Genomic DNA, 12752 nt, shown 5'->3' on the forward strand with positions numbered 1-12752 from the left:
TTCATTGTTGCTGCATTGCTAGCTCAGTATTTGGAGTATTTACAGTAGCCCCTAAACGTCGCATACAAAAAGTTGTCTTCTTCCGTGTTTACCTGTAAGTGGAAGGGCGTAAGTGGGTGTTAGCCAAAGGAAGGAAAATCCTGCAAACAAATTCGTGAATTTGCTTCATTGAGGTGGTTAGAGTGAATTAGTGTTTAAAGAGAACTGAACATGAGCCGAAGGAGTTAAGAAATTTAATAAAGTTTAGGCACTTCAAAGTTTTTTCTGTTGAAGTTGTGTACTCGTAGTTCGACGATGGGGTGTTGCGGGAGCACAGAGGTAAGTTAAGCTAAACCTAAGGGCGCTATGGCCGCTTTTAGTTTGAAAAGCCGAACAGCAAAGCTCGTTTAAAGCTCGTGCGCAGCGTTAACGTCACTCTTTGAGCAGCAGAAGCAGCTCTTTGTTTTTGTTACTTCGTCTGGTACCAACGAAGTCGCTAGTTTGCAGATTTTTGGGAGGGCAGTGAGGCAGGTACTTCTGGGCGCTCTCCACAGAAACGGAGTTTTAGGATAACTGTTATTTATGCCTTGGCAGAGTAAACGTGAATGGAAACCGCTGGAGGAGCACAGCTGCACGGATATCCCATGGCTCATCATATTTACACTCTTTTGCATTGGCATGGTAAGTCTTTAGGTGAATGAGAGCATAGGCGTGTGGGTGATTCTGCTGATATTTTAGCCACACGCCAATGCTACCTTTGAGAAAGTTGTGATATCTCCTTGTTTTTTTTTAATCTAAAACTATTTTATGAGGTGTTGATCACACTTCGCGGTCCTTTACGGAGCCTGCTGTGTAGCTGTGTAATTGTACTTCTCCAATACTTAACAGGTCAGCAGCAACTCATCTAAAAGCAACATCAGTAAGAAACTTAATGAGTGCAGGGTTCATTGCAGGTCTTCTGCATTAACTCATGTCCCTTCTTTGTTGTGCTGGCCAGTTAGTGAGTTAGACAGCAGTGAAGTTGCTGCCTTTCATCAAATAGCTGCTAACCTTTGCAGTAACAGCACTGCTGTATATCCAGTTTGGCAAAAACAGTTTTTGCGAGCTTGAGATTCAGTGATACGATGATGGCTTTTGAGGCTGAGGTTTGTCGTGTTGTTGAACTGTGCCGTAAGAGGGATTTTTAACATTTAATAAACACTCACTCGTATAAATTTTGTGGCTATGTTGGTCAGATCTGAATATGTAAAAAAAACTCTGTTGTAAATTTAGAACATTTTCAAAAAGTTGAATCAGCATTCTTCAATAAAAAACATAAAGTTTTGCCATCATTAGCATTTATTACAGATTAGATTAGTTTTATTTAATGTGGGCGTACCATTAATAAATTCTATACTAATCTCATGATGATATCATCTTTGATCCGTGTCACCTGCAGGCATGTATTTGTGGCTATCCTATTGCCACCGGAGGTGCCGCCAGACTTGTTTTCGGATATGACAGCTATGGCAATACCTGTGGTAAGAATAACACCAAAATTGAGGGAGTTCCTCTTAGTGGCCGGGACATGACGGAAAACAAGTGAGTCTGATTGGTTACATATGACTTTGCATGCGGCATAGGTTTAGAGTGTTTTTACACTGTACTCATCATTTTCAGCTATGCAGACCCTTTGTTGCAACAGTCTAATTCTTAAGCTCTTTGCATTCCTTGATGAATAGTGTAGTTTATTAGCATACCTTCTTTCTGTATAATTTGCCCAAAGAAAGTCTTAGTTAATGAGATTTTTTTAAAATCACGATTTGTCTTTGAAGTCTTTGATTATATTTCGCGTTTTGGGGTGTAGTTTTCCATCAGCATGCAGCCTGTGGGCCACATTTTACTGAAACAATGGGTCATGCTTTATTGATGGGCTGATTGCCCATGGAGGCTTTGAATAAAAGGCGTTTCTGCTACAAAGAAGGATCTGTCTGACAGAGTAGCAAATGTCACCATCTTTCATTTTCTCACCAGACAGAGAACTCCCAACTGGCATAATAATAACCAAACATGATATACAGATGAGGACAAAATTACTAGCCTGCCTCAAGATTTTCCAAGTCGCTGTTTTTTAAACAGACCAAGGGATTTTCAACATAGCGTTTCTAAACACACTAGTTTTATTTAGAATGCATTAATGATCTGTATTTGCACAAAATAACAGTGTTGTGCCAGGAAAAAAACCAAAATGACCACAGTCAATATTTAGTCCTCCATCTATTTATTGACGTATAGCACAAACTATTGCTGTGCAATGATGTGCTTTAACTTTATAAAGCGCAAATTTGTAAAATCAAGTTCTAAGAGAAAATCATGATTTATGAACAGTACACAACCTAACCAAGGATTTGAGCTGGCACTTGAGAAAATATGCTAAAAACAAATAAAATCAATTTAGACTGTAGAAGAAGAATTGATACTAAAGGAGCAGGAGATGGATATACAAAGTTATCACAGTTTTTCCAAGTGTAAAGAACTGGAGTGAAAAGGATCATCAAGAAATTGAGAGAGAGCCACACAGTACTGAAGAAACCTGGCAAAGGTAAGAAAACAAAAGCTTTCAAAGACTCTGGAAAGAAAACCATTGAGAGCTGTGTCTAAAGACCCCAGAACAACTGCCAAGACACTGAATGACTTGGCCAAGCTGGGAATCGTAGCCTCAAAGAAGACAATCTCCAGAACTCTGGCCTGCAAGGCTGCAGACCAAGAAAAATGTCTGCAGAAGAGACGCCTTTAAGCCAGATTGAAGCACATTAAAGACAACCCAGTGAAAGATTAAGCATACTAGAAGTGGGTCCTTTGGTCAGATGAGATGAAACTAGAGCTCTTTGGTTATAAAAACTCTCCTTATGTTTGGAGAAAGGAGAAAGAGGCATTAAACCCAAATGCTGTGGAATGCTTTCAGCACAACAACAACCCAAAACGTACGTTGCTCCTGATGAAGAACTACCTCCAGACGAAAGTGAAAGTTATGGACTAGCTGTACAAAGCTCTGACTTTAATCCCATTCCAAATCAGTGGAATGAACTGAAGTCCTACCTCCATCAAATCTGGAGGGATTGAGAGATTTGCCAAAGAAGAATGGGCTGGGATTGCTCAGGAGACGTGTGAGAGTGTCGAAAACTATGACTATGATCTGCAGGAAAGGACACACAACCGACTATTAGCATCTATTAGCATTTTGACTCTTAGTTAGTTACTTTCTTATTTAGTTAGTTTCATTTTTGTGAAATAATTGTGTTCCTATGTGTAAAGCAAAATCATTTAAAAATCTAAAATGAAAGTAGGATGTTCAAAAAAGTAGTTTAAAAATTCCTTGCTCCGTTCAACAGCTCATGGGAAATGTTTTAAAAAGGAAAATTTCATAGTGGGGCTAATATTTCTGTCCTCATCTTAACAGATAGGGTGATATTTTTTTGTCGTTTTGAAGTAAAGGGCAGGAAGTATTTGGTATCAGATGGGCAATAAATCAAATTGTTCTTCCTTTTTTAGGTTTGTTTTCTTTCTCGATCCTTGCAACATTGACTTAATAAACAGGAAGATCAAGTCCATTGCTTTGTGTGTTTCCAAGTGTCCATCTACTGAGCTGACGACATACTCTGATTTAAAGCAGTTTGCGTTGAATAATGGTGAGAAATTTCAGAAGTGCAAGTATTTTACAGAAAAGATTGCTCACCAACATCCTTATAATTGTATGTTGAAGCATTTTGCCAAGTTGAACATGTGATATATTTTTTTCTTTCTGTTAGGCTCGAATCTCTGCTCCTATGATCTTACTCCTACAAGATACACAAGCTATTCATCAGAAAAATCAACCAAGTGTCCAAAGCTGCCTGTTCCACCAAGGTTATCTATCTATCTATCTATCTAGAGATATAGTTCTTTCATTAGTTTTAAATTAATTCATTAATTCTCCTGTACTCTTATTAGCTTAAATACATTCCAGGACCAACAGAAAAATGGTTTTCCACAATTTATCATTTATTTCTTGGAGACCTAGTCATTAGAAATGAATAAAAATCTGTGTTCTGTGTCTTTTTGCTCTTTGCAGTAAATCTGTCCTGCTTTTCCGGCGTTGTATTCCTACGGATATCAGCTGCTACACTCAGTTCGCCAAAGCTTTTATGACATTTGTCAGCGACAACACTGTGTTGCAGCGTGTCATCTCTGGGGTGATGGCCAGCAAAGAGATCATCATAGGACTTTGCATTCTGGCTTTAGGTATAACTCCAGCTTGCAGTATGAGATTTGCTTTTATGATTTCTGCTGCCCCTCTTGCACAGCTCGAATTTCTCACGAGGATTCAGTAGGAAGGAAACCATTGGAAGGGATGCTATTTTTGTCCTGAAAAAACAGGAAATGTTTGAGCGGTTACAGTCGTCGTATCCACTCAAGTTCTGCCCGCAAGCTTTAATTTAAGGTCTGCTTTAACTCATCCCCATGAGACAGAGCTGATCTCATGTCAGCTTCAGACGTCTTTCATCTCAGTTATTTGATGTGCCTCGTTCTGGGGTTTTGGTTTTCAGTGCTACAGGACAGACTTTTTCATGTGATTCAGATTCAGAGCGACTTTCTCTACAATAATAATAATAATAATAATGATTCCTGACAAATAGCCTTCAAATAGTTTTGTAACAGTTGGACAAATATTTGAAACTTACAGATTTAAAAAAAACAACAGATACAGAAGGAAAAACAGTGATTTGCAATAGTATGTAGAGTGGATGTAGCCACATTGCTAAGGCTGTGATTAACATTTGAGTCTTAAGCCTAATTTCTTTATATTTTGCTTCCAGACCTCCTTGTATTTTTTTAAGTGATCTTGAGCAGTGGTTCTCCAGGCTTTCTGGGGGTTTTTTTTTTTTTCAAAGCTTTTCTTTGGACATTGGCTGCTTTTTCCCACATTTTCACTCCAGCTCTTGTACCTGACCATTTTCAGTAATATTTTCTTTTTGGTGAGCTGCTTAAAACTGACCTACAAATCATTCCAGTGCAAAAGCAGCACCTAACTCAAGGGCTTTCCAGTGTTGTGTCTACACATACAAAACCAATTTTCTAACTGTAGCTTTAAAACCACTGACCTTCTGACTTGTGGATGACCCTGTCTGTCCCATGAGCCACAGGTGCACCGATCAGCTTGTTGCAGAAATACGCAATTTGTTCCTGTTTCTTTAGTTGAATCAAAGAAAAATGCCACATATAACAAAGTCTGACAGATATAAAATAGTATAGAAAGAAAAGGGAGCAAAAAGCAGCCAACATTCAAAGGAACAGCTTTGAATATCCTCTAAGAACCCTGGAGAACTATTCACTTTGGCCTGTGATGCTCCTGATAACCATGCCTCTGCTGTCTATCACAGTGCTCCTTATTCCTCTATAGCCAGTAGCTATGTTTATGTTGTTTTACATTTAGTTTAACTTTCAGTTTGGTTTGTGTTTTAAAATTATAAGTTTTCATTAGTTAGGTTAAATAGCTTTTTTAAAATTATGTCGTGTCTTTTTTCAGAAGAGATAAAATACAAAATGTTTGTTTTTGTTCAACCTAATTTTCTCATGCTTGGTTTATGGTTTATAACATGGAGGGAAAAATGTTTTTGATATGCCATGTGTCTGAACCGTGACCAGCAATATCCCAAACAACTAAAAAAAAAGTTTTTTTGTATTATAAAACTATACATGCTGCATTTCCGTGTTAGTTAGGCTGCAGATATTTAGGCATTTCTCTTGTTAACATTGTTTTCTGTACTCACGTGATGTCGTCTGTTATTTCTCTGATGCAGTTCTCTCTTTGATCATGATGGTCGTCATTCGTTACATCTCCCAATTGCTGGTGTGGATTCTCACAGTTCTGGTGATCATCGGCTCCACAGGTAACATCTTTTAATCCGACGCTCTGAGTCACAGCAACAGAACATTATAGTTTATCTGCTTTAAAAAAAAAAGAAGCAACATTTACGTGGGTATGATCTTTTACAGGTGGGACGGGCGTTCTGTGGTGGTTCTACGTAGACCACAGAAAGGCTCTCAACAGTAACACCACATCAGTGTTTGGAAAAGAAGTGGCATCGGATAATGTTAAGGCTTTGCTTTTCTATGCCATTGGTGCTACTATTTTCACGGTAGGTACACATACGTGGATGCTTTGCTATATATTTACAGTTTAAGAAATGCAGTGATTCAGAAGAATGAAATATATACAGTGGGGCAAAAAAGTATTTAGTCAGCCACCGATTGTGCAAGTTCCCCACTTAAAATGATGACAGAGGTCAGTAATTTGCACCAGAGGTACACTTCAACTGTGAGAGACAGAATGTGAAAAAAAAAATCCATGAATCCACATGGTAGGATTTGTAAAGAATTTATTCGTAAATTAGGGTGGAAAATAAGTATTTGGTCACCTCAAACAAGGAAAATCTCTGGCTCTCACAGACCTGTAACGTCTTCTGTAAGAAGCTTTTCTGTCCCCCACTCGTTACCTGTATGAATGGCACCTGTTTGAACTCATCATCTGTATAAAAGACACCTGTCCACAGCCTCAAACAGTCAGACTCCAAACTCCGCCATGGCCAAGACCAAAGAGCTTTCGAAGGACACCAGGAAAAGTCTTGTAGACCTGCACCAGACTGGGAAGAGTGAATCTACAATAGGCAAGCAGCTTGGTGTGAAAAAATCAACTGTGGGAGCAATCATCAGAAAATGGAAGACATACAAGACCACTGATAATCTCCCTCGATCTGGGGCTCCACGCAAGATCTCATCCCGTGGGGTCAAAATGATCATGAGAACGGTGAGCAAAGATCCCAGAACCACACGGGGGGACCTGGTGAATGACGTGCAGAGAGCTGGGACCAAAGTAACAAAGGTCACCATCAGTAACACACTACAACGGCAGGGAATCAAATCCCGCAGTGCCAGACGTGTTCCGCTGCTGAAGCCAGTGCATGTCCAGGCCCGTCTGAAGTTTGCCAGAGAGCACATGGATGATACAGCAGAGGATTGGGAGAATGTCATGTGGTCAGATGAAACCAAAGTAGAACTTTTTGGTATAAACTCAACTCGTCGTGTTTGGAGGAAGAAGAATACTGAGTTGCATCCCAAGAACACCATACCTACTGTGAAGCATGGGGGTGGAAACATCATGCTATGGGGCTGTTTTTCTGCCAAGGGGACAGGACGACTGATCCGTGTTAAGGACAGAATGAATGGGGCCATGTATCGTGAGATTTTGAGCCAAAACCTCCTTCCATCAGTGAGAACTTTGAAGATGAAACGAGGCTGGGTCTTCCAACATGACAATGATCCAAAACACACCGCCCGGGCAACAAAGGAGTGGCTCCGTAAGAAGCATTTGAAAGTCCTGGAGTGGCCTAGCCAGTCTCCAGACCTCAACCCCATAGAAAATCTGTGGCGGGAGTTGAAAGTCCGTGTTGCTCGGCAACAGCCCCAAAACATCACTGCTCTCGAGAAGATGTGCATGGAGGAATGGGCCAAAATACCAGCTACTGTGTGTGCAAACCTGGTAAAGACCTATAGTAAACGTTTGACCTCTGTTATTGGCAACAAAGGTTATGTTACAAAGTATTGAGTTGTATTTTTGTTATTGACCAAATACTTATTTTCCACCCTGATTTACGAATAAATTCTTTACAAATCCTACCATGTGGATTCATGGATTTTTTTTCACATTCTGTCTCTCACAGTTGAAGTGTACCTCTGGTGCAAATTACTGACCTCTGTCATCATTTTAGGTGGGGGAACTTGCACAATCGGTGGCTGGCTAAATACTTTTTTGCCCCACTGTACATGTAACATTGTAACATGTTTCTGCTGGTATTAGAGAGAAAAAAATCACAATTACCATCAAACTGAACACCTCCACTGAACTTGTGAAACGCTTCAGGTTGTTCTCCTGCTGGTGATGTTCTTCATGAGGAAGCGTGTGGCTCTCACCATCTCCCTGTTCCATGTGGCGGGTAAGGTGTTCATCCATCTTCCCCTGCTGGTCCTGCAGCCTTTCTGGACTTTCCTTTGCCTCATACTCTTCTGGATCTACTGGATTGGTGTGCTTCTCTTCCTCGGGACAACAGGTTAGAAGAAAGGCCTATCGGAGACCACAGTTTTAGTTTCTTTTTTATGTGTCTGTTTGTCATTATTGAGAATTCTTTGAGTTGCTGTTTGCTTCAGTTTGTGTATTGACATTGCAATGCACCAGTTTTTTTTTTCTAGCGTCAGATGAGTTCAAGCAAGCGGAATATTAATTGTCGCATTGTGACATTTTGTCTTTGTTTTGTGGCATGACTGCACTCCCACATTCGGAGTCTTGTGCAAGTCTCGTGATGTGGGAGAACGGACAAAGAAAGAACCACTTCTTCCTTCTCCTCATTCTCTTTTTCACAGCGGATTTTAAATAGTATTTAAATGAAAGGTCAGCACAAGAGCAGCAATTCAGTTGATTTCAGTTTGCACAATTTAAAAGTACACACAAAAGACAAATAACATACTGTGAAGGAGTAATAAAATAATCCAGTGGCTTTATCTGAAAGTCTTTTGTACTCCTAGTAATGTCAAACTAGGAGTACAAAAGTTTTGTGAATGATCCTCAGTAAGTGTACATTAATAAAGGAGCATTAGTTGGTACACATGGGTTCATAGCTGTCCAGCAGAAATGAGACACATCTCTATGAATGATGTTTTAAAAGTGGTTACAAAGTATTTTAAATACTGCTTGTAACTTTTAAGTGGAATGTGTTTTTAATAAATCAGAGGGAAACAGTTTATAATTTAGGACTCTTAAATCTTCTAGAAAAAAAATCTAGAAAATAGATCTCTGGAAGTAAGGAATTTAGGGAAAGAATGATGTGACACTTGACAAGCAAGTAAGAACGTAGCTGTGCGGTAAAATGGTGAAGTCTTGAATTGTTTATTTGTTTTATTTGGCAATTACCAAAATCATTGCCTATGTTTCCGTTGGGGATAATCCACCAATAGTCTCAAGCTCTTTAATCAAAATGAAATTCTTAATGCTAAAATCTAATTCCTGTGGTTTTAATTGCAGCTGCTCAGTGGCTTTGTGTCTTTTACAGTAAAGTAGGCTGTTACATGCATGACATCACTGTGTGGCTTTCATTTCTGTTGTAGTTACTAGCATTTCATATGCATATCATTGAATCAAACCTGCATCTTATTAAACTCCAGTGATTGGCTGGCAGCAAAATGAATGAAAAAACTGCAACATTCATATTAAAGCAACTGAAAGTCATGCTGGGTTTTTGTTTTTGTTTTCCCCTCATAGGAACACCAGTAAAAAACAACTCTACAGGTTTGGTTGGGTATGAAATGCAAGGGCCTCTCCAGTTCCTGGTGTGGTATCACGTCGTGGGTCTCATCTGGATCAGTGAGTTCATCCTTGCCTTCCAGCAGATGACTATTGCTGGAGCTGTGGTCACCTACTATTTCACAAGGTACAAAAGAAGTAACAGACAGCACTTTGGGTTTAATCTCACTAGATGCTTAATGCTGCATTAGCTGATTGTAAGGTTCTTCTGTATTTGTTTAACTTAAGGAACAAGTCCCAGATGCCAGCAACTCCTATCATTTCCTCTATGGCACGTACTATCCGCTACCACCTGGGTACTTTGGCCAAAGGCTCCTTCATCATCACACTTGTTAAGATCCCTCGTCTAATCCTGACATACATCCACAGTCAGCTCAAAGGAAAGGTGAGCTTTAAAAGTCATGTTTAAAGCTCTTAAATTATATTATAATACATATTCTAAAACTTTTCATCTTTGTACATGGATTGCATTTTGTTTTTGTCTGTTTTTTAATAGGAAAATGCCTGTGCCCGTTGCATGGTAAAAGCCTGTGTCTGCTGTCTGTGGTGCCTTGAGAAGTGTTTAGCATACTTGAATCAAGTAAGAACTCACATTTTAATGAACTGTATGTTGTGTGTAGATTATCCCAAGTATTTACCGTCTGCATTTCAATGTCAAATGATTTCAGAACGCTTACACAGCCACAGCCATCAACAGCACAAGTTTTTGCACCTCAGCTCGTGAAGCTTTCCTTATCCTGGTGGAGAACGCACTCAGAGTAGCCGCCATTAACACTGTCGGCGACTTTGTCCTCTTCTTGGGAAAGGTACCAAATGTATCAAATAACTAAGTTTGAAAGCTGACGTTATCAACACATGTCAACATGTCTGTGTTTTCATAACTTGTTTGCTCTGCCCCCACGTTGCCTAGACGTACATTTTTGGTCCACTTTAATACTTGTTGAGGTGTGTTTTCTAACCAGCTGTGTGTCTTCATTCTCAGATTCTTATCGTCTCCTGCACAGCTTTTGCCGGCGTTCTGGCTCTGAACTACCAGAGGGACTACACGGTGTGGGTGCTGCCTCTTCTCATCGTCTGTGTCTTTGCCTTCCTGGTGGCCCATTGCTTCCTTTCTGTGTTTGAAAATGTGGTCGATGTCCTATTTCTGTGCTTCGCTGTGGACACAAAGTATAATGATGGCAGCCCTGGGCGAGAGTACTACATGGACAAGGCGTTAATGGTGAGATGAGGGATTGTCCTTTATCTGAGGTCCTTTTTTATTTTATTTGAGAATATGAAGTAACAGAAGACTGGAGACATTCTGTGCTCATGTCAAAATAGGCAGGAGGTTAAGGTGTATAGCAAACCTTTGCAATTGTTCTGTCTCTCTAAAATAGACAGGTAGCCAATCATGCTTATATTCACACCTACGACCAATTTAGACCCACCAGTTAAACCAACATGTTTGTCTTTGGACTGTGGGAGGAAGCCGGAGCGTCCAGAGAGAACCAAGGCATGGGGAGAACATGCAATCCACAAAATAACTTTTCTAAAAAAGAAAAAAAGTATCTTTGATTGATATTGGCAGTTCAGATACTGTTTACCCAAAACACTTAACAACCCCCCAAACAAAACTGGCCTTCTACTCCTGGACTCCATGGAAAGACATTTCTCCTGCCACTTAATCCCTCTAACCCTACATGGCGTTTTGTAAAAATTACTATATTGTTTTACTTGAATATGTGAATAAGATTAAAAACTTCTAATTACTAATATTGATTTCTTAGACATTTTCTTTTAAATTTATAACTTTTTGGCTTTGAGTCGCAGTGTTTGCTCAAATGTTTTCTCATTTGCTTTTTAACCTTGCAAGAAGATTATTTTGACCTAAGAGTTAAATCATTTTTGTATAACTCTTTGTTCCCCTTTTCAGGAATTTGTTGAAAACAGTAAAAAAATGGGTTGGAAAAAGCCAGATGATGGAGATGGTCGTGAGATGAAGCCCATGGTGAGCTGAAAATTTGTTTACAATCCTGGAACGAAAGATCCAATAAGTAAATAAGCTAACCACTGCTGTAGGTTTGGGTTTTGCATGCCAGATGATGTAAAAGTGGAGTGTTTTTGTTTGCTTTTCTTGCAGGCACGTGGGACTTCAGCTTGATACTGTGTCAAACATCTAAAACCACATCTCCAATTTTTAACTCAGAGGTTGCCAGCGTCACACTGCAGGGACATCCACCAGATAGATAACAACTGACTTTGTACAGAAGTTTTACATAGTTTTGCAGAAGATGTTTCTTAATGTTTATTTTTCAAAAAGATTGTATGAGAATGTAAAGTTTGCCTCTAATGTAACATGTTTATTTGGGTTTATGTTTTTGTTATTAATAATAGGATGGCTTTTTTCCCTCACATATGTGGGTTTCCCTTGTGGAATTTTAAGTAATATGATGGTTTAACGTGTTTGATAAAAAACAGCTACCATTTGGATGTTTGAGTGTACCTTTTTAAACTGGTGGCTAACTATGTTACAATGCATAAACTGTTCATGATGTTTGTGACTTATTAAATTTTATACCAAAATAACACAGCAGAGTTTTATTTATCTATTTTATCTGTTTATTTATTGTTTTTTTTGTTGCCCACAACCACAGGACTAAATCAAATGTTGATCAGCTCATCAGCCACAATCACTTGCAGGCAACCTTTGTGATTGTCAGCTTAATCAGTCAGTTCAAGTGAAAAGAAGTAACAAATGAAGATGATCAATTTTAAACTTGTCCTTTAGAGGAGAGCTCATTTGTTGTGGTTGTAAATGAGTGTTATCAATAGATGGCATCATGGGAAACATTTAGGAAATAGCACTTAATAATGCTCATAGATATCGGGAGCTGTCACAGTAAGTCCAAATTCTGTACTATGGAATAGTTAGCGTCGATCCATGTTTAAAAATCGTGTCAGACTATCACATTCATTTTCCCAAATCTTGAACACTCCTGGTGTTGGCTGTTCATGTACAAGAATGTTCCAGACGGACAAAAAAAAGGTGACAAGTTCATTCAAGTGTTAAATAAAAGATTTCTTATTTGTATTAATTTTATATTTGGGCTTTAAAAGAAAACACAATTTATATAGTTTTACTCATTTACCTTCTGTTGTCAACATTTGCAGTTCCATCAATTAAAGAGTATTCTATAAAACAGTAACGAACCGCTAACAAAGGGCCAAACAATCAGCTGTAGTTTCTAACTTTCATCACCAGAGGGCAGCAAATTTCTTAAAATGATTGCATCTCAGTTGTAAATACAGTGTAAGATGCTACCATAACCCTCCTAATATAGGAAAATTACACTACTGAGACAAAATTCTTGAACTACCCCTTATTTTTTCATATTTTACAAGGAAAGTGTAAATTAGGTGC

The 12752-nt window shown here is 39.0% G+C and overlaps 1 protein-coding gene across 1 annotated transcript; it reads left to right on the forward strand.

Annotated features, from left to right (window-relative positions):
• Window positions 1-63: 63 nt before the first annotated feature.
• slc44a1a (solute carrier family 44 member 1a) lies at window positions 64-11917 on the forward strand. The gene is made up of 16 exons (XM_082536263.1): window positions 64-318; window positions 574-660; window positions 1418-1560; window positions 3511-3647; window positions 3768-3864; window positions 4070-4239; window positions 5799-5888; window positions 5995-6137; window positions 7919-8105; window positions 9311-9479; window positions 9581-9737; window positions 9849-9932; window positions 10021-10158; window positions 10335-10571; window positions 11265-11339; window positions 11472-11917. The coding sequence occupies exons 1-16, from the start codon at window positions 295-297 to the stop codon at window positions 11490-11492; spliced, it is 1959 nt and encodes a 652-aa protein (XP_082392389.1). The 5' UTR covers window positions 64-294; the 3' UTR covers window positions 11493-11917.
• Window positions 11918-12752: the final 835 nt, after the last annotated feature.

Source organism: Aulonocara stuartgranti (genome assembly GCF_965226115.1).
Source record: "Aulonocara stuartgranti genome assembly, chromosome: 6".
In the NCBI taxonomy this organism is placed as follows: domain Eukaryota; kingdom Metazoa; phylum Chordata; class Actinopteri; order Cichliformes; family Cichlidae; genus Aulonocara; species Aulonocara stuartgranti.